Source organism: Ochotona curzoniae, unplaced genomic scaffold (assembly GCF_017591425.1).
Source record: "Ochotona curzoniae isolate NIBS_2020 unplaced genomic scaffold, NIBS_Ocur_1.0 contig_21, whole genome shotgun sequence".
NCBI lineage: Eukaryota > Metazoa > Chordata > Mammalia > Lagomorpha > Ochotonidae > Ochotona > Ochotona curzoniae.
Genome location: NW_024465322.1, coordinates 3,710,889 through 3,730,517, shown reverse-complemented (window position 1 = coordinate 3,730,517; position 19,629 = coordinate 3,710,889). Strand labels below are relative to the sequence as shown.

At 47.3% G+C, this 19,629-nt stretch overlaps 1 protein-coding gene across 3 annotated transcripts; it reads left to right on the top strand.

The window, feature by feature from the left end:
* The first annotated feature begins 974 nt into the window (after window positions 1-974).
* Window positions 975-19,629, top strand: DNAJC2 (DnaJ heat shock protein family (Hsp40) member C2). Of its 3 annotated transcripts, none has more exons than XM_040971231.1 (17): window positions 975-1,170; window positions 2,536-2,726; window positions 6,537-6,612; window positions 8,958-9,056; window positions 9,869-10,010; window positions 10,774-10,854; window positions 11,488-11,553; window positions 11,996-12,087; window positions 12,170-12,291; window positions 12,702-12,851; window positions 14,805-14,893; window positions 14,988-15,057; window positions 16,541-16,725; window positions 17,476-17,576; window positions 17,685-17,792; window positions 19,049-19,203; window positions 19,495-19,629. In XM_040971231.1, the coding sequence occupies exons 1-17, from the start codon at window positions 1,107-1,109 to the stop codon at window positions 19,567-19,569; spliced, it is 1,866 nt and encodes a 621-aa protein (XP_040827165.1). In that variant the 5' UTR covers window positions 975-1,106; the 3' UTR covers window positions 19,570-19,629. The 3 variants fall into 3 exon arrangements, with proteins under 3 accessions (XP_040827165.1, XP_040827166.1, XP_040827167.1); XM_040971233.1 differs by having other exon boundaries at window positions 1,092-1,170; window positions 2,625-2,726; XM_040971232.1 differs by lacking the exons at window positions 14,805-14,893; window positions 14,988-15,057.

The following is a 19,629-nucleotide window of genomic DNA, read 5'->3' as shown; positions in this document are numbered from 1 at the left end:
TTTGCCTTCTGTGATCAATCCTTAAAAAAAAAAAAAAATGTACTCAGTAAGAATACACCGAACACCCTTTAGCTTACTATATGATAAACAATTAACTAAATTCCAGAATACTAGAATTCCAAAAATCTCGGGAAAAAAAAATTCCAATCACGTATAGGGTAAAACGTGGCTGGCCTAGGGCTATAATCTAACAAGAAATTTTGGGCCCAACACAGTAGCCTAAGTGGCTAAATCCTCTGCTTTGCATCTGCTGCAGGGATCCCATATGGCACGGGTTCTAATCCCAGCTGCTCCACTTCCCATCCAGCTCCCTGCTTGTGGCCTAGGAAAGCATGCTAGGGTGGCCCAAAGCCTTGGGACCCTGCACCCATGTGGGAAACCCAGAAGAGGCTCTTGGCTTCGGATCAGTTTAGCTCTGGCCATTGTGGCTACTTGGGGAGTGAACCAGCAGATGCAAAATGTTCTTCTCTGTCTCTCCTCCTCTCTGTATATCTGCCTTTCCAATAAAAATAAATAAAGGCAGCTTTTTCTCCAGATGAGTATTATAAGAGAGGATATGGCTTCATGAATCACAACACAGTGACTGTTAATTGCTGTCATATTATCAAAGTATACACAAACTCACGAGATTTTCTTCTATAGGAATTTACGCGTCATTGTCAATACTAGCTCATTGCTTTCTCTTTTCCATTTATACAAGTGGAGCGAAGGGGAAACTCGGCGATGAGCTTCAGCTTGACAAACGAAGAATCAGGCCCTCAAAAAAAGAATTACTTGTCGAAGTTCTTAACCCCATTTCACCTGGATCAGGAAAATAATCCTTATGTGGGAGGGGAGCAGGAGGAACTGATGAGCGTAGGAACCGTTTTTCCGTGCGCGCCTGTCTCTGGCCGGACGGGAGTCAGGGCAGGACCCAGGCCGCCGCACACGCAGGCCGGGGTGAGCTCACCACCACGCCGGAGCCATCCCGGAAGTGCTTAGCGGTCGTGTCCATGCGCCGGTTCGTGGGCGTCGTGGAGCCCAGGCGCGAGGCTCGGGCGGGGAGCAGGTAGACGCGGAGGAGTCGCCGAGCGCCCTGCTCCGGGGACGTGAGCCGCTGCGCCATCATGCTGCTGCTGCCGAGTGCCGCCGAGGGCCGGGGCACCGCCATCACCCGCGCGCTGACCTCCGGTGCGTGCCCAGCCGCCCGCGTCCCCGCTGCCTGGGAGAGCCCTGTGGTCCCTGGCGCTGCAGTTTGGGTGGAGGGTGATGGGAGAGGGGGCAGAGGCGTGTTCCTGGTGCAGTCACGATCGCCGGCTGGGCGGGTGCGAATTCTCCGGCGTCCCCAGCGAGATCCCTGGGAGCTGCTCCTTGATCTCGGGGCAGAGACAAACACCTCCACGTGCTGGGCTCGTCCACCACCGTGCTACCCAGAGCCCCATTTAAACACCTGCCTTGCCCCCCAACTCCCTTGGCTCGAGCAGTGTGGGCTCTGCATGGTGTGAGGAAAAACCTCCCTTCCCATCTTCGTGTAGAGTTTGAAAGGGAGTCACGGCAGGTGCAGCTTGCCTTGGCTGCAGCCCCGGGGGACAGTCCTGGGTCCCTGTAAGCGTCCAGCGTTTGCCTTCACCCCCAGGCCTGAAGGTTTCTGGTGAGCGTGCCTGTGAAGGTTGGGGTTTCTGTGCACCCCTGGATCCCCTTACCAGAGGGAAAGGAGTTAAAGGCAGCTTTTCAAAGCCACGCCCACGTAGTCAGGCGGGAATGTGCTCGGATTGAGTAGATCCTCATTTCCCAACCTAGTTCAAACTTGGGGAGGTCGGGGTGGGTGGGTGTGCTTTTGAGTACACTGGCCATTAGGTGGGAAAGGAAACTTCACTGTTTTGCAGTAGGAGTTTGATGCAGGTGAGCTCTTGGATGGCTGGTGGGCAGTTGCACAGTGAGTTAACGCCCGTATTGTAGTTGAAGGCATCTTTGAGTCATTTCAAAACAGTCAGCCACTGTGTGTCTGACCCACACGCACACCTGAGGCCTCGGGCATCGGATCCAGAGCTGGTGCCACTACAGCACATGGGCACGCCCCTTGAGCTGCTTGGAAAACCACCTGGGTCCAGGAGGAAGGAGATCGTTGTTAGTGAATCCTTAAAACTTTAAGAGCTGTTTCAACTTGAGATTGGAAATTTGAAATTTTGTTTGCCGGGGCCAGCTGTTGGTAACACTGTGTCATTCTCTGTGGCTTTATCCTTGTCTTGCTTTCATTGCCTCGGGAAAGTACGGACTTAACTGTGCACATGGTGCAGGCTTTGTAAGGTGAATGGTTAAATATACTGTAAACCCAGATGTTTGATTTGGAAGAAAGTAAATGAATTCCCCACAAACCCTAGGACACTGTGGTTGCTTGCCAATCGCCATGTAATGCGGATGACTGAGTCATGGCCTTAATGGCCCGGTTTCAAGTCACTGTGTTTTTTGCTCTTATTTCCTGAGAAAGTCTGTTGTCTTGAAGCAGATGTGTTCCGTGCAATGCATTGAAGCCTCTCTTCACACTTTCAATCACAGCCTCAACACTCTGTCCGGTTGAACCTGTGGGAAGATGGTTTGAAGCTTTTGTTAAGAGGAGAAACAGAAATGCTTCTGCCTCTTTTCAGGAACTGGAGGATAAGAAAGAGTTATCAGAGGAATCAGAAGATGAAGAGCCGCAGCTGGAAGAGTTCCCCATGCTGAAAACCCTTGACCCCAAAGACTGGAAGGTGAGAGCGCCCCGGCATCTGTGCAGATCAAAGCAGCTTTCTCAGGAGTTTCAGCGAACCGTGCTTTGGGGTGGATGGAGAAGGGAACCGTGTTGAAGCTCCGTGTCGCCAAGCCTTGAATGGGGTGGTGTCCAGCGTAGGATACTGTCTGTTCAACAGAAATCTGGGGAAGCTGCTCTTGCATGCTCGCTCCCTCTCTCTTCTCTCTTTCTCTCTCTCTCTCTCTCTCTCTCTCTCTCTCACACACACACACACACACGTTCAAGATGGTCTTACAAGGATATGAATGGCAGTTGGTGCAGAAAGAAAAGGCAGCAGGGACACAAGGGTACGAGAATACGGGCTACCCTCTGGGCTTCACAGAGGAGTAGGGCCGGTGCAGCGGGGTGATGGGGAAGGCGCTCCAGACCACGCGCACTCGTGTCCCTTTTTCGTGGCATGCTAAGAAAGGAGTTTAAAAGGAAATGTTATTTCTGGTACAGTAGGGAGACGCCAGGAGTTTCCAAGCTAATTTTGGAACAGTGATTCTCTGAGCAGTACAGAAGATTGCTCGGCACTGGTGGAGGAGACAGCTCCCTGCTGGAAAAGTAACGTTCCCCTCCCCGTGACAGTGTGAACCGAAGTGCACCTGTATTTAGAGGAGGGAACAGCAGCGTGGCTTCTTTTGGGGGTGGAAATGACAGGTCTTGCCAACACTGACTTTGTGGTACCCGAGGAAGAAGGTGTTTAGAAGCCCTCTAGCCTTTCCGCGGGCCTGACCTGCTCCGGTGTGAGGTCAGAACAGCCCTGGGAGACAGAGCAAAGCCGTGTGCTTGTGCCATGCTGTGTCCTGTCCAGGTGTAACATCAGAGAGGGTCCCTTTCTAGAAGTCATCGGCAGGTTGGCAGTAGCTGAGATGGTGAGGGATTGAATGGCATCAGGCAGAGGGATGTAGACAGACGAGTGTAACGCTGGAGTTGTTGGCGCTGCTGCCATACTGTGCGTGCTGTGGAGTCGGAGTGCCCAGATTCGACCTGCTCTTTTCTGCACTGGGACCCTGAGAGAAAATGACCACACGTCTCTGTGTTTGGACTCCGTCTCTAGTGCAGAGAGCTCAAAGGATCCCAGTTCGTGTATACACACAGCAGGGCGGTTGTTTGGCATAAGGGTTAGGATGTTACTGGGGCAGCCAGCTCCTAGGTCGGGATGCCTGAATGGGAATGCTGTGTCAGCTTCCCGTTCCCATTTCCTGCTGGCTTTACAAGCTGTGGGGTAGCAGGTGTAAGTTCTTGGCTGCCTGCCAGCTGTGCGGGCCACCCTGCTCGAGGTCTGGGCTCTGGACTTTGGCCTGGCCCCGGCCTTAGCTGTTGCAGGCATCTGGGGAGGAAATCAACATTTGGGCATAGTTCTATCTCTCCTTTGCAAGTAAATAACTAAAAGCCCTGAGTGCTTGATATGTGATAAATGTTAGAAAATAGGGATTCTATCTCTTAAAGAGTTTGCAGGATAAAAAAAAATGAAGGTTCATGTGTAAAGCTACTTAAAGATGCACTCAAAAGTTTTATATTGGCATTGTCAATTTCAAGCTAAAAGAAGTGAGGCAGGTGGTTATCCTGACAGTTCACATTCCACAGCCAAGTGCTGTAATCAACTCCCTGCCCCACGTCCGATTCCAGCTGCTTACCAGTGCGGGTGATGGCTCAAGCACTTGGGACCCTTGCTGGGCATGTGGCAGGTTTGTTTGGAGTGAATTTTCAGTTTCTGGCTTCCTCCAGGCCCAGTGCCAGCTGTTGTGACATCTGTGGGGTGACTTAGCCATTGGGAGCAATCCTATACTTTTTCGCACATGCATATTCTGTTTCTCCAAAAAAAAAATTTTTTTTAATGAGTAAAATGAACATTAAAGAACATGGATGTTTAAGTGACTGGAAGAGGAGACAGAGCAAAGGGTGGCTGAAAGAAGTTGAAAAAAACAAAAGCCATTGTTATTTCAACAAAACTTTAGCGGCCACCAAGCACTGCACTCCTATAGAAACTAAGGAGGAAAGGAAGTCTCCAGAAGGAATCCGAGTCTCCAGCTTCACTGTTTTAAATCAAAGTCCATCAAAGAGCGTGAGAAAATTTCAAGGCACTGGATTTGGCAAACAAGAGATAAGTGTGACTGAAAGCAGTGCTTGTAAAAAGATTGGGAAGGCGTAAGATGCAGTGAGTTGAAGGAAGATTAGGAAGTGATCTGGTAAGAGGGGAGTAGAAACATCTCCCAGAGCTGGGTTATACAAACCACAGGGGGTAGTAGCTTAAGGAGGTGGCGTTGAGAATGTTAAGAACAATGTGGAAGAGGAAGAAGACGTTGGTGTGGAAAGGAGTGGATGGCATCAGGGCAAGGTAATGCACATGTTGTGTTAATCAGCTCATTAAATAGGAACCATGACACCCATGACCCAAGGCACTGTGGGTGACAGAAATCTTGCATCTGCTGATTCACTCCCCACATGGCCACAAGAGCCAGGCTGGGGCCAGGCAGGAACCAGGAATTCAGATCCATCTAGCATGGGGCTTGCGGGGGCTGCTTAGACCATCCTCTGCTGTGTCCCCAGGCACATGAGCAGGGCTCCGACATGGTATGCCAGACTTGCAGGTGGCAGCTTAAGCTGCAGCACTCCACCACCAGCCACCCAGACACTTCTAAGTGTTTATAGGTACTGTGCTAAACAAAACGTTATAAGGTGTCTTCCAAAAAGGTTACAGAAATCCATGAGCTTAAAAAACATTTTTTTTCACCAAAGCATTCTTCCTGTGAGCTCTTTGAAGGGTCCTCGTGTCACTGCTCGTTTGAAGCTTATCATTGAGTGAGCCGACAGACCAGGGCACAACCAAGAACACGTGGCAGGAAATGTCCGGCAGAGAGGGGTGATGGAAGACTGAGCATCGAGTAGGTCAGGTAGACAGTTAAGGGAGAGTGCGGATGGCCTGCAGTGGATAAGGGAGGAGTAGCATTCCAAGGTGGACGCCTTGTGAGGTGGGGGAGTTTGGAATCAGCCCGAAGCTGCAAGGCCAAGTGGCGGGAGGCGTGTAACCAGGAAGGGGTGAGAAGTCAGAAAAAACAACCCTGAGCGTTCCCAGCACTACTTGGAAGCATTTTGCAAGTAACAACAGAAAAATACTGAATTTATTTTTGTTTGAAAGGTGGGGTTACACAGAGAGAGGGAGAGACGAAGCTCTTCCATGTGCTGGTTCATTCCCCACTTGGCAGGAGCTGAGCTGATGCACAGCTGGGAGCCAGGAGCCCTTCGCTACACTTTCTGCCTCCGCTTCTGAGTTCCCTCTGATGTTGGCCTGGCCGAAGCAGAATGTGCCATCAGGCCCTTCCCATCCCGGGAAGGCGGGGGGTTCTTGGACAGTTCCCACCCAGCCTGCAGCCCCCACCACATTAACTGCCTGACGCCTCCAAAGCTGCCCCTGTGCGCCAGCCCGTCCTGGGGGAGTGCTGTAATCCTTCCCTGTGTGCTAGATGTTGGTGGCTGTACCTGTTGACAGGTGCATTTGGAAAATGATAGATTGCAGCAGCAGACTCTGTTTATTTTTTTTTTAATTGCCACATTTCTTGGAGTGTTAAGTTTATTTGCATACAGATGATTGTGAAAGCTAAGTAATAGTTCAGATTTCCCAAAATTGCCTGCCGACAAAGCCTCATGCTACGTTCCTAGTACGGAAGTGTCACTTGGGGAGACATGGGATTTGGGGAATGGGAGGGAGGGGCTAGAACACAAAGCATAGCATCTGTTCCGCATCGCTCCATTTCAACCTTGGCTGCCTTTTTGTCCTTTGCAGAACCAAGATCATTATGCGGTTCTTGGTCTTGGCCACGTAAGATATAAAGCTACCCAGAGACAGATCAAAGCAGCTCGTAAGTACTTGGGGACTGTACAACAAGTGAGTGGTGCCGTTTGGTACAGGAAATGTTATCCTTTGCCAGCGGGACAGCATGTGTGAGAGTGTGAACTGCTCCTAACTGCCATAGCACAGAGTACCTTTCCCTGTAGCTTTGTGTGTGAGCTCTTGAGGTGAGGGATCAGGGTGGGCGAGTCTCCCACGGCAAGCTTTGCCTCTCCCTAACGTATGGCAGCTGCTGTTAGGGGGTGCTGCCTGGTTGTTTGAGCTTTTGCATGCTAGTTTGGAATCCTGAATCCTAGGACTTAGTTGATGGTAGAAATTGGGGAAATGGGGCCAGCACCACGGTGTAGCACGTTAAGCTTCTGCCTATGGTGCAGGCATCCTGAATGGACACTGGTTCAAGTCCTGGCCGTTGCACTTGCTGTCCAGCTGGGAAAGCAAGAGCAAAGGACAGCTTAAGTCCTAGGACCCTGCACCCACGTGGGAGGCCCAGATCCTGGCTCCTGGCTTCAGATCTGCTCAGCTCTGGCTGTTGTGGCCACTGGGGAGTGAATCAGCAGATGGAAGCACTTGCTTTCTCTTCCTCTGTAACTCCACCTTTCCTAATTTACCAGATGTGCTGCAAAAGTGAACACAGAGAGCCATCTTTCAAATAAAAAAATAAATCTATTAGAAAAAAAAAATCTGGGGAGAAAAGTGTTGGGAACCCACTCATAATATGCTTTCTAGAACCCCACTCCCGGATGAACCTCCGTGTCTTACCCTTTTTCGTTCCCATGGGCATACCTCCTTCTGTAGTCGATTCTTCCGATGAGTGAAGTGTGAGAGGTGGAGGTGATTCCTTGCCTGTTGTATCCTAGGAGGACGTGCTGCCTTCCACTGGAGAGAATGGATATTGAGGTCAGAGGAGGTAAAACGGTGGCCTTCTGGAAGGGGAGTAGGGAGTCCAGACCAGTTGAGAAAATAAAATCGTGTACTTGGGAGGGTGACGGAGCAAGAACTGATGGTGAAAATGCTAATTCAGACTTAGTATCAGTGATAAACCCAGAATGTTCTCCATTAATGGTGACATTTATGGAAATCATAAGAAATATTTTTTCATAAAGTGGAGGAATTTATTATAGTATTTTAAACCCATGATTGGATTTCTTAAAAGGTTGCCATGATTTTTTTAGGCAAACATATAGATGTGTATGAACAGTCATGTGGTATACATAAATGTCCAGAAAGTTCAGCTGGCACGAAAAACTATTTGCAAAGCCTTATTCTATCAGAAAATAGCATACCAATACCAAATGTGTTCCAACACGTAATTTTATGAATTAGGAATGTTTTAACTCTATCGAAATAATTGATGTTTTAAGATAAATTCCTCAATCCTGATTTCTTCCTGTAAACATTTAAGATACTTAATGAATTCTAAAAGATGCCTACATTTGCTTCTGTCACATTTTCATTGGCATAATAGAAATTAATTTTGACTGTTCTGCAGCCAAAAGCTTGTATCACCAGGTTTGTTTACTCAAAAGGAAGTTGTCATTCTGTTACCTCCATCACTATAAAAATACATGGTTCCTACGTACTGTGTTCACACTTCAGTCCAGAAGCAGAATTGCCCATTTAGTGTTTGAAGTCTGTGGTTATTGATACAACAAACGTAATCAAAACTTAACTGCAATAGTGTTTAACATCCTTTGAGTTCCTGTGGTGTATTCCAAGCCTACAGAAAAGCTCTCACCTTGTTAAATGTGTGCGTGTGTATGTGTGTGTTATTGGAAGTCAGATATACAGAGAGGAAGATCTTCTGTCCTAGGTAAGGCAATCTGGAGCCAGGAGCCTGGAGTCTTCTTCCAGGTCTCCCACATGGGTGCAGGGTCCCAAGGCTTTGGGCTGTCCTCAACTGCTTTCCCAGGCCACAAGCAGGGAGCTGGGTTGGAAATGGAGCGGCTGGGACATGAACCAGTGCCCGTATGGGATGCTGGTACTGCAGATAGCTTTACCCACTATATCACAGCACTGGGCCCAAGAAATACATTTTTGTGTAGGTAATAAAGAAGTTAACTGGGAAAGAGTTAAGACTAGATGAAGGAAAAAAGTGAAAAAATTAGTACTTTGGAGAAGTTGACATCAGATATATTAAAAACACATACCCATTTTTAAAAATAGTCCAGGCCAAGGCTCGGTTTGAAGCAAGCCTTGGTAAAATTGACTCTGATAGAGGATACCTCTCGCATCCGTGGAGAAGGGAAGGACTGTTAGGTGGCATTAGGATTTTGGAAATGATGTGCTAGAAATGGTTTCTATTTGGTCTCTCTTTAGTTTCCATTTTGCTGCCTAAAATGACGAATTGTTTTGTAGATAAAGCAATGGTTTTAAAACATCACCCAGACAAACGGAAAGCAGCTGGTGAGCCAATCAAAGAAGGTGACAATGACTACTTCACTTGCATAACTAAAGGTAAGCGGAGAGCTGGGAATCTCAAAGAATTTAAGAATTGCTAGGACTGCCTGCTGTGGGTGGATCAACTGTCCCATGCATTTTACATCAGATTATTTTTAGTCTTCTCCCCAGAGCCCCAGAGTCGCGCCCCCACCCACAGCATCAGGAGACAGCAGGTGGCTAGCTGTTAGAGATGCACGCTGGGCCCCTCGCTCCCCTGCCCATCAGAGTCAGCATCTAACAGGCTTCCGGGGTGCCTTTCCTGCCCAGGGACCAACCTTTTCCCTCTTCCGATGCTGCTGTTACGTGTTTTGCTAGTTATAAATTAAGAACAACTATTTATGGCCGTTTCCATAGCCGTTGTCATCAATGTTGCCTTGACTGTGATTTTTTTTTTCCCCTAAATGTGTTTTGATGGTAATTTCTAAAAACTGTATGTATCCTTCAGACTTACCCTTCTGGGGTCACTTGGGAAATCTGACATCCTTCCATCTTTTACAGTCACAGTCCAGAAGTCTAACAGTGAATTTCTAGAAATCCCATGTTCTCTAGAATCATGTACTTTCCTGAAAGATGAATATTTAGCTGTAAAAGGGAGTTAAGGACATGCGTATCCAGGAGTGCAAAAACTGTTCCTTAAGCTAAATTCTTCCTCCCTCACAAACACAAATATTTACATGTGAAACTTGACAACTTAAAAAAGAAAGAAAGAAAGAAAGAAAGAAACTTGACAACTATTCTGAAAGAGGGGAGGATATTAGTCTTGTTGGAGGTCAAAACAAAAGGCGAGTGAAGTCATGGTCCATGACCTTGCACCTTTGTTTCCTCAGCTTATGAAATGTTGTCTGATCCCGTGAAAAGACGAGCGTTCAACAGCGTTGACCCCACTTTTGACAACTCTGTTCCTTCGAAAAGTGAAGCAAAGGACAATTTCTTTGAAGTGTTTTCCCCTGTGTTTGAAAGGAATTCCAGGTGAGTGAGGACCTCCTCTTCTGATCAGAGTTTCTTTTCTTTTTTAAAAAAGATTTATTTCTTTTCATTGGAAACACAGATTGACAAAGAAAGATCTTCTTCTATCTGCTGGTTCACTCCCCCAAATGCCTGCGCCTGCTGGAGTTGAGCCAGTTCAAAGCCAGGAGCCCAGAGCTGCTTCCGGGTCTCCCACGTACATGCAGGGTCCCAAGGCTTTGGGCCGACCTTGACTGCTCTCCCAGGCCACAAGCAGGGAGCTGGATGGGAAGTGGAGCAGCCAGGACACTAACTGGCACCCATTTGGGATGCCAGGGCTGTAAGCAGAGGATCAGGCGAATGTGCTGTCCATGCTGGTCCCTGATCAGAATCTATAGTCACGACTCCAGAGAGCTTTGCTTATAGAATGTAAACAGTTCGAGGGCCCAGCACCATGGCTAAACAGCCTGATCCTCCACCTTCAATCACCGAAACCCATATGGTGCCAGCTTTGGTGTCAGCTTCCTGCTCATGGCCTGGAAAAGCAGTGGAGGATGGTCCAAATCCTAGGGCGTCTCTGCACCCATGTGGGAGACCCAGAGGAAACTTGGGATTGGCTCAGCTCTGGCCATTGGGGTTTTTAGGGGGCAAATACAACAGATAGAAGATCTATCTCTTAAATCTTAAATCTCTATAAATCTGCCTCTCCAGTAAAAATGAGTAAATGTTTTAAAATAAATAAGGAAAAAAGGGGCTTGTGAGCTGAATTTTGCTTTTAATATTTCAGATGGTCAAATAAAAAAAATGTCCCTAAACTTGGTGACATGAATTCCTCATTTGAAGATGTAGATGCATTTTATTCTTTCTGGTAAGTGAATCCACTGTTTCTCTGCTGCCATTTTTTTAAGAGTGAAATGTTCAGTGAATACTTGATCACATGAGTTAGGGCATGGATGGCATTCCATTGAACAAAAGCAGTGTGAAAGAAAATGAAAGAAGGGGTTGACATAATTCTGGTCATTTTCTATGTGACGGTTAAACTTCTATGATTTTTTCCCCTTCTGTTTTCTGTTAATAAAGATGGCTGTCATGTCAAGCACACTATCAAAAGTTGAGTATTTACCAGACATTGTATGTGCTGCGTCTTCTCATTCAATCTCCTGTAAATATGAAAGCATTCTTACCACTGTGAAACAGAAATAAGATTTGGTTCTGTCAGCTGTGCAGTAGTTATTCTTACCTGATCACTCCTCCAGTGACCTTGTGGCTTGACAGTGACAGACTAGCAAAGATGAAGGTGGGAAAACTTGCATACCAAATGCAGTTTCATTGAAAGGGTGAAGGGCGTGGGGCGGTTCAAGAGAGCTTAATCCGAGAGTCCAGTACCAAAAAGGAGGGGAGGGCAACCCCCTAAAGCCTACCCGGGTGCTTGTCATCGTTGCCTCTTCACGTTTTGTTTTTCTCCAACTTTTTGTCTTGGTTTCATTTCTGTCTAAACTAGGTATAATTTTGATTCTTGGAGAGAATTCTCTTATCTAGATGAAGAAGAAAAGGAAAAGGCGGAATGGTATGTGTGAATCGCACCCGGACATGAAATTGTTGATTTGCTTCTTTGATTGCCACATGTTTCCTTTTGTATTTTCTCTTTGTACATATTTTTTATTAATGAGTTTGCTGACACTTGGTATTGTGGAATGTCAGAAGTTAAGCCAGATGAGGCCAAAAAGTTATTGGGTGGCGTCTGCTTAAGAAGGAAGTATGACTGTTCGTTCAGGAAGTTCTCTCTCCTGCCACTGCTTGACCTGGGTTTGATTTTGTTCTCGCTGTGAGGAGAGGGGTTCTTCAGCAGTATCCCGAGCATTAGCCAAGAACACCCGATGCCACCACTCTGCCAGGAGGAACAGCGCAGCATCATTAGCCTTATGCACACAAAGTGTGTAAAGTCTTGTGCTTTCCAAGAATACGTTCTATCCACAGTTTGCTTATCGTTCGTATTTTCTGTTTTCTAGTCGTGATGAGAGGAGATGGATTGAAAAGCAGAACAGAGCAACCAGGGCACAAAGAAAAAAAGAAGAAATGAACAGAATACGAACGTTGGTTGGTTGGTATACTCACCATGGCTGTTTGTTTTCCAGTTCCTTAGTTATATGTTAGAGACTGACGGGCTGAACTTCTCTTGGTAGACAATGCGTATAGCTGTGACCCCAGGATAAAAAAATTCAAGGAAGAGGAAAAAGCCAAGAAAGAAGCAGAGAAGAGAGCAAAGGCAGAAGCAAAACGGAAGGAGCAAGACGCTAAGGAAAAAGTAAGATGATAATTGCTCAAGTTGGACTTCAAATGTTCAAAGGCTTTCAACTTTGCATCTGCTTCTCCAAACTTACAATGTGGGTGTTATGGGAACACATCCTGACAGCTGATTCATTCAATCAGAGCCTCCTTCCCACCGATTCTTACTGTGGAAAAACGTCATTTCCCACCCATGTCTCTAATACCATGCTGAGTTCTGGCATGTCTGTTTTGCATTGTCCAGCATGTGTTGTAAAACAGTGAGCTGCCTTTCCCAGGTCGGCCTTCAGGGTCCAGCAGCTCATGGCATTGTTCTCCTCCAACTTAACTTTTTAAAAAATTGCCTTTTCTGAGTCAAATGATGCAGCATTGGGAAAGTCTGCTTTTCTTCTGGAGATGATTTTACTCTTACTCCTTATTTTTTTAAAGCAAAGACAAGCTGAATTAGAGGCTGCCCGGTTAGCTAAGGAGAAGGAAGAGGAAGAAGTCCGGCAACAAGCATTGTTGGCAAAGAAGGAGAAAGAGATCCAAAAAAAAGCCATCAAAAAGGAACGGCAGAAGCTTCGAAACTCGTGCAAGGTACGTCGCTGTGCACACATCAGGAAACAGGTGCATGCGTTTCACCTCAAATGCAAATGTGCTTTTAAAGTAACTTTTGCTGAACTGACCAACCCAGATCAGTATTCAGTCGGCATTTATATCCCGATACTCAAGTCTGTGCTTCCACGTCCCTGTCCCAGCAGTGTCTTTGTGCTTGCTTTCTCTGGTTGGGACGCAGGTACGCTCGGCACACGGACTGCAGGGAGCTCTCCCCGTCCCCTGTGGGTCTCCCCCTCTCCCTGTGCTTCTGTCCCAGGCCAGCAGCCCCCTCCGCCACACCCCTTGGCCAGTGATTTGTTGGCGACACCAGCCCACTGGTGCCTTGTGTTTTTTGCTTTGTAAAGATTTATTTTTATTTGAAAGGTGGGTTTACAGGGAGAAGGAGAGACACACAGAAAGATTTTCCATCTGCTGATTCAGTCCCCAAACGGCCACAGCAGCTCAAGCTGAGCCAACCTGAAGCTTGAATTCTTCCAGGTCTCCCATGCACGTGCAGGGTTCCAAGCACATGGGCCATTCTCTGCTGTTTTCTGAGGCCACAAGCCCAGGACAGTGGAGTGGAACAGCCAGTACTAAAAACAGCACCCATATAGGATCCGGTGCTTGAAGGGAGAGGGTTAGCCCGTTGAGCCACGATGCCAGCCCCACAATTTGGTTTTACTATTTGCTTCCTAACAGTGGAAAATGAATTTTCATTTTAGAAAGATTTCAAAGTTATTCATTTTTAGGAACTGAAAAGACCTCATTTTTACTTAAGGAAATGTTTGTCATTTTGGTGAGTGCTAGTAATTTTCAAATACCCCAAAAGTTTGGAAATGTAACTTTGTCCAAGAGATGTTCTTACATTTTAAACTGGTAGATTCAGAGAACAGTATTGTTCCTTATTAAATGGCATTAAATCAAAGAATGAGTGAAGTTTAAAATATACATTGCCACTCAGAGAACACTGTGTTTTATCATCGTAGTTCAACTCAGCAAGTATGTGAATGCTTCCTACATGTCTTACAACAAAATATTTCGCTGCTCGTCCACGTCGTAATGGCACCAGGCCACAAACCTGTGATTAGATCAGCACTCCGTGGCTAGGGACGGGCATGTAGAGAAGGACCCTGACGACCTAGTGCTTAAGGTGCCAACAGAGGAGTGACCACACACACAGGAAGAAAGCCAACAGTGCTTTCAAAGCCTGGAGAAACTTTTATGGTAAAGGCAGCATTGGAGCGTGGCCGGCGTTGTGGTGCTGCACGTTAAGCTGCCATCTGCAATGCCAGTGTCTCCTCTGGGCACCAGTTCAGGTCTTTGCTGTTCCACGCACTGTCAGGCTCACTGCTAGCGCACCTGGGAAAGCAGCAGCAGCTGACCCACGTGTGTAGTCTCTGCACACTTGGGAGATCCACGTGACGTGCTCAGTGTCGTCCTTGGCCCAGCCTTGTCACCTTGGCTGCTTAAGGAATGAAACAAGAATGTCTGCTAATATCTCCCTTTGGATTGTGCCATCTTGTCAAGTTCAGCCGTGGGCGGGCATCTGGGGCTGCCCGCATCCCGTTTCCTTGGGGTCCTGGCTCTGCTTTCCACCTAGCTTCTGGCTGGTGTGCACCGTGGGGAGCAGTACATGGCTCAGGCAGGTGGGGCCCTGCTGCCCACATGGGAAGCACAGATGGACGTCAGGCGCCTGCACTGCAGCACAGTGGGTTGAGCGCAGCCTGGGACGCTGGCCTCCATGACTGAGCCCCCGGTTCTAAGCCCTACCTCTCTGCTTCCAGTCCAGCTCTGTGCTGATGCGCCTGCGAAGGGAGAGTCCCAAGTGTGTAGGCCCCGCTGCCTAGGCAGACACCTCTCTTACCTCCTGGAGGAGCGCAGGTTCTAGAATTCTGTCAGGTGCATTTTTGAGGGAGAAGATCCAAGATGAAATGTCACGTGTTGTGCTTCCAGACCTGGAATCACTTTTCCGACAACGAGGCGGAGCGCGTTAAGATGATGGAAGAAGTGGAGAAACTCTGCGATCGGCTGGAACTAGCAAGGTGGGTGGATATCCTCAGGACTCCTGCTGAAATCTTCTGGGCTCAGCAGTAGTTTCATCCTTTGTCTTGTTGTTCTGTCTCATTTCCTCCGTAGCTTACAGTGCCTGAATGAAACGCTCACGTCCTGTACAAAGGAAGAGGGGAAAGCAGCTCTCGAGAAGCAGGTACAGGGAGTCTCTCTGCCTCTCCTAGCAGTCAGTCGGCTCTCAGCCTCCCGGCGTGATGTTGCACTGCCTGATACAGTTGCTAAGGGCAAAGAGGGAGCATTCTGTTTAGTGTTAAGTGGGACCAGTGGTGTATGTTTATCACGCTTAGCATTTGTGTTAGCACATTAAGTATTCCTTCAGTATTTGCACAGGCCTTCAGTTGGACAGATTTGAGTATCTGCTCCCTAGAACAAAGCTCTTGGAGAAGTGCCTGATGCATTGAGCCTCACTGTTCAGCAGGAGTTACGCTGAACGGCCTCCTGGGAAAGATGCAGGGCTCCAGCAAGTGAATGCCGTTGGCTAGATGGAATGTTCTGGGTCTGCATGTGAGTGGTCGGGTTGGCTCAGTGAAAGATTTAAACTGGCCTTGGAAGACCGTGTTTAAACTCAAGGTTGGGAAACAGCAAGAACCATAAAACTATGGAGCAGGGGTTGGTGGTGTTGCACAGCAGGTTGAACCGTGGCCTACGAGGCCGACATCCTGTGTGAGTGCTGGTTTCAGTCCCAGCTGCTCTACTTCCAACCCAGCTCCCTGCTGACGGACAGCAGCAGCAGATGGTCCGACTGCTTGGTCCCTTTCCCGTGGAGACCCCAACAGAGTTCTAGGCCCCTGGGTTTGGTTTGGTCCAGACCTAGTCATTGTGGCCATCTGAGTGGTAAACCAGCAAATGGAAAAACTGTTACCACCGTAGCCATCAATTAAACAAGTCATAAAACAAACTCTAGAGGATCGGGAAACGAAGTTGATTGAGAAGAACAAAGTGAAATTGAGGGGTTGTGTAATAGTACAGTTCCATTACTGCAGCTCTGCAAGTCAGAGACTTCAACATGATACTGTTAACCTGGCATCTGTGGGCAGTACGTAGCCGAAGATGCAAAGTGATTAGTTAGAAATTGACACTGTCTGGACTGTTAAAGTCATGGTGGAATTGGGAGAACTTCACAGTTGGCGTTCCACGGCCCTGCTGACTCACCTGGGGCGTGAAGGGGAGAAAGGATTCTAAGACAGTGCCTTGATCGCAGTTGAGTGAGGCAGGAACATCAAGTGAAGGTGGTTTTTTTTTTCTTGTCATGAATTGTGAAATAGACTAGAAGCATAGGTGTAAAGGGTAGAACCTGAAGGAAAAACAGATCTTTTTGCTGTACCATTTGCTTTTTTGGAAAGAGTAAGATTACTCTTGGTCCAAGGCATATGAGCGTACATGTTTGAAATGGCCTTGTGTGTGAGTGGCCCAGGGACTACAGAGCTTCCAGGTGGGGCAGGCTACTGGTTGGTTCTGCTTCCTCAGCCTGGGCCAGCTGGAAGCCAGAGTGAAAAGCAGATGTCATCATGGGGGGGGAGTGGGGAAGGGCAGAGTCGGAGTGAAGATGACACAGCTGAGGACCACAAGCCGCAGGCTGCAAGGCCTGAGTCCCTGACTGACGTGTGGTGTTTGTGTAGATAGAAGAAATAAACGAGCAGATTAGAAAAGAGAAGGAAGAAGCTGAGGCTCGAATGCGACAGGCATCCAAGAATGCAGAGAAGTCGGCTGGCGGAGGCGGGAGTGGCAGCAGAAACTGGTCGGAGGACGACCTGCAACTGCTCATCAAGGCAGTGAACCTCTTCCCTGCCGGGACAAACTCAAGGTACTGGTGTTCAGGATGCGTCTTCTCAGTACGCACCGGTCACAGCAGGACCTTCACAGATGGGCTTTGCACCAGACCCTGTGCCGTGGAGGTGAAGCCCATGTGAGCTATACTTGCCAGTCTTGCACTCCATCAGCAGACATGCACGTGTAACTACCGAGGTGGGAGCGGTGGACGGCGCGTTGGCCAAGTCCACCGAACCTGCTGCTGGGTTTCGTGAACCGTAGCTCCCTTTCCTGTTCTCGCTCTCTGCTGCATGCCAGCTGGAGCTCCTCAAAAAGCTTGGGGGAGATGGCCTCTCATTCTGCTCATGGCGAGTGTAAGGTGCTTTTCAGAATCTGTTTTCTCAGGTGCCATGGCACTTTGAAAGGTTTGTGAAAAATGGAATTAATGGATTCATTTTGGTAAACCAATTTTGAAATTCCAGCATAAAAGGGTGGAATGGGTTTCCAAACTACTGCACCCAAGTGAACTTATCTGTGTTTTAACATTCCCAGTGTGCGTGTATGGCTTTATTTCTGCTAATTTGTACAAAACTGTGTCAGGTTTTACACAAACTAATACCAAGTTATATAAAGTGATGTATAGTTGACTTATATGCATGAAAAGCAAAAATTGTCCAGAATAGTAATTTATAGTAGCAAAATTAGACCACTAATTTAGAGCACAGACATTGTTACCTGTCCGTGGTAAAAATGTACTGACTTTTGATTTTCCTTCCTACTATGAAATGACTGTCGGTCGCTCTAGATGGGAAGTCATCGCCAACTACATGAACATACATTCTTCTTCGGGAGTCAAAAGAACTGCCAAAGATGTTATTAGCAAAGCAAAGAGTCTCCAAAAACTTGGTGGGTTGGTTTTGACCTTATCTCCAAGACATTTTTAAAGTAACGCAACTAAGGAAAGACCGCATGAGATGGTCTGTTACATATTAATTTTTTTTTTTCATTTCTTAGATCCTCATCAAAAAGATGACATAAACAAAAAGGCTTTTGATAAATTTAAGAAAGAACACGGAGTGGTGCCTCAAGCAGACAACGCCACCCCTTCGGAGCGGTTTGAAGGTAACTGACCTGTGTTTCTCTGGCGGAGAGGCGGGCTGAGCCGTGTGTGCTGACAAGGCCTGTCCAGGCGAGCAGACTCACCCAGCTAGCCATCACTCCTGCAGGTCAGGTGCCACTGGACAAAGGGCTGTGCTTATCTTGTTCCCTGTAGGTCCCTGTTAGAGGGTCTTATTAGAAGGGTTCGCTTCCTTGAACCACTTTCAGGCATGGCTTGCAGATCGGTTCCCATGGTGTTCTTGGACTTGAGGCTGACTACATGATAAGCTGTCTGTTTTGTGACAGGCCCAGCTTTAGCACTCCTGGTCTAGATTATTATAAGCAAATTTCAGCTAGCAGACAGGTGCCCACCGTGGAGGGCCAAAGTCATTCTGCTGTAGCAGAGCGTTGGAGCAAGGCGTTAGCTTGGCTGTTTTTATGTTGAGGGGTTTTAGACCGTAAGAGGGCTCCCTGGAATGCAGGGCTCCCAGTCTGCCTTCAAATAGACACGAGTTCTGTGGCTTGTTTTGAAGGAGGTCCTCCTTTTTTTCTTTTTAGGAAAGTAATTTTAATATACATTATCGCTACTGCATATTTATTGCATGGTCTGAAGTAATTCATCTGTTAGTATATTCAAATCAGCCTTTCACTGCTTAACATGTTAACCTACAGAAGTAGTGATAAATGCTGCATCCTTAAGGAGCCAAGTGTCTTTGCTTCTGAAACTTGCATTATGTTTTGTTAGATACAAACGTTTGGCTGAAACACCACCTGCAGGAACTGCTACCCAAGTTCAGCAGTGACCCCACACAGTGGGTTAAACACTGCACCTGGCCTAGCGCTGCAAAGCCTCCTGCCAGTGGTAAACAAGGATGGCTCCCAGTGAGCCATCAGCATAGACTTTGCTCTGTGAGGCAGCTCTGTTCCCCAGCCTGTAGGGAACCAACTTCGCAGAAATCTTTATAAGTTATTAGTCCAATGGAGCTGTGCCTTTAAATGTCATTAGGGCATGAAAAAAGGTCAGGTAAGAACAGAATGGATTGTACTAGAACAGCAACAAAAAAGCCTCTGAAATACTTGGGGGATGTCTCCTATTTCAAGTTTCTTTTCCTCTCTCTCCCAGTAACACAGAGGTTTCCTAGAATGTTCTGTGGGTATCAGATGTCCCTTATGGAAATGGGTACTTTATCACCAAGATCCACCTGTGCACAAAACGGCTCCTCAGAGAAGCGTGCCGAGAGCCAGGACAAAGCTTCCAAGTACAAACTCTTCCTCCACAGGTCCATGCACAGGCTTCACCCCTTGGACAACGGAAGAACAGAAGCTTCTGGAACAGGCTTTGAAGACCTACCCAGTAAACACGCCTGAAAGGTGGGAAAAAATAGCAGAAGCAGTCCCTGGCAGGACGAAGAAGGACTGCATGAAACGATACAAGGTTGGCGACCTGAGCGCCTAGATTCCGTTATCTTACACAGTGACTTCTCTGTAGCTGGCACTTGGATTGTCTATTAATTGGAAAATGTGTCTTTTGTTATTTCCGTGTCTTGGTAGTTATGGGGCCAGGAGCCGGAATTATTAAGAGGAATGACAAACTTTAGAAACTTTCTAAAAGCCCTAGAAGCTTATTCTAAATACGTGATTTCAGGGAATTTTGCTAACACTGGATTTATTTACCTGTTTTCAAATCGAATTCCTGATTGGAACGCCACTTTTCTTCTCCTTTTAGGAACTTGTCGAGATGGTGAAAGCAAAGAAGGCTGCTCAGGAGCAGGTGCTGAACGCAGGCAGAGCCAAGAAGTGACGGACTGACAATCTTTGTTGTGTGTGCATTTTTATAATAAAAGCAAAAATACTATACAAG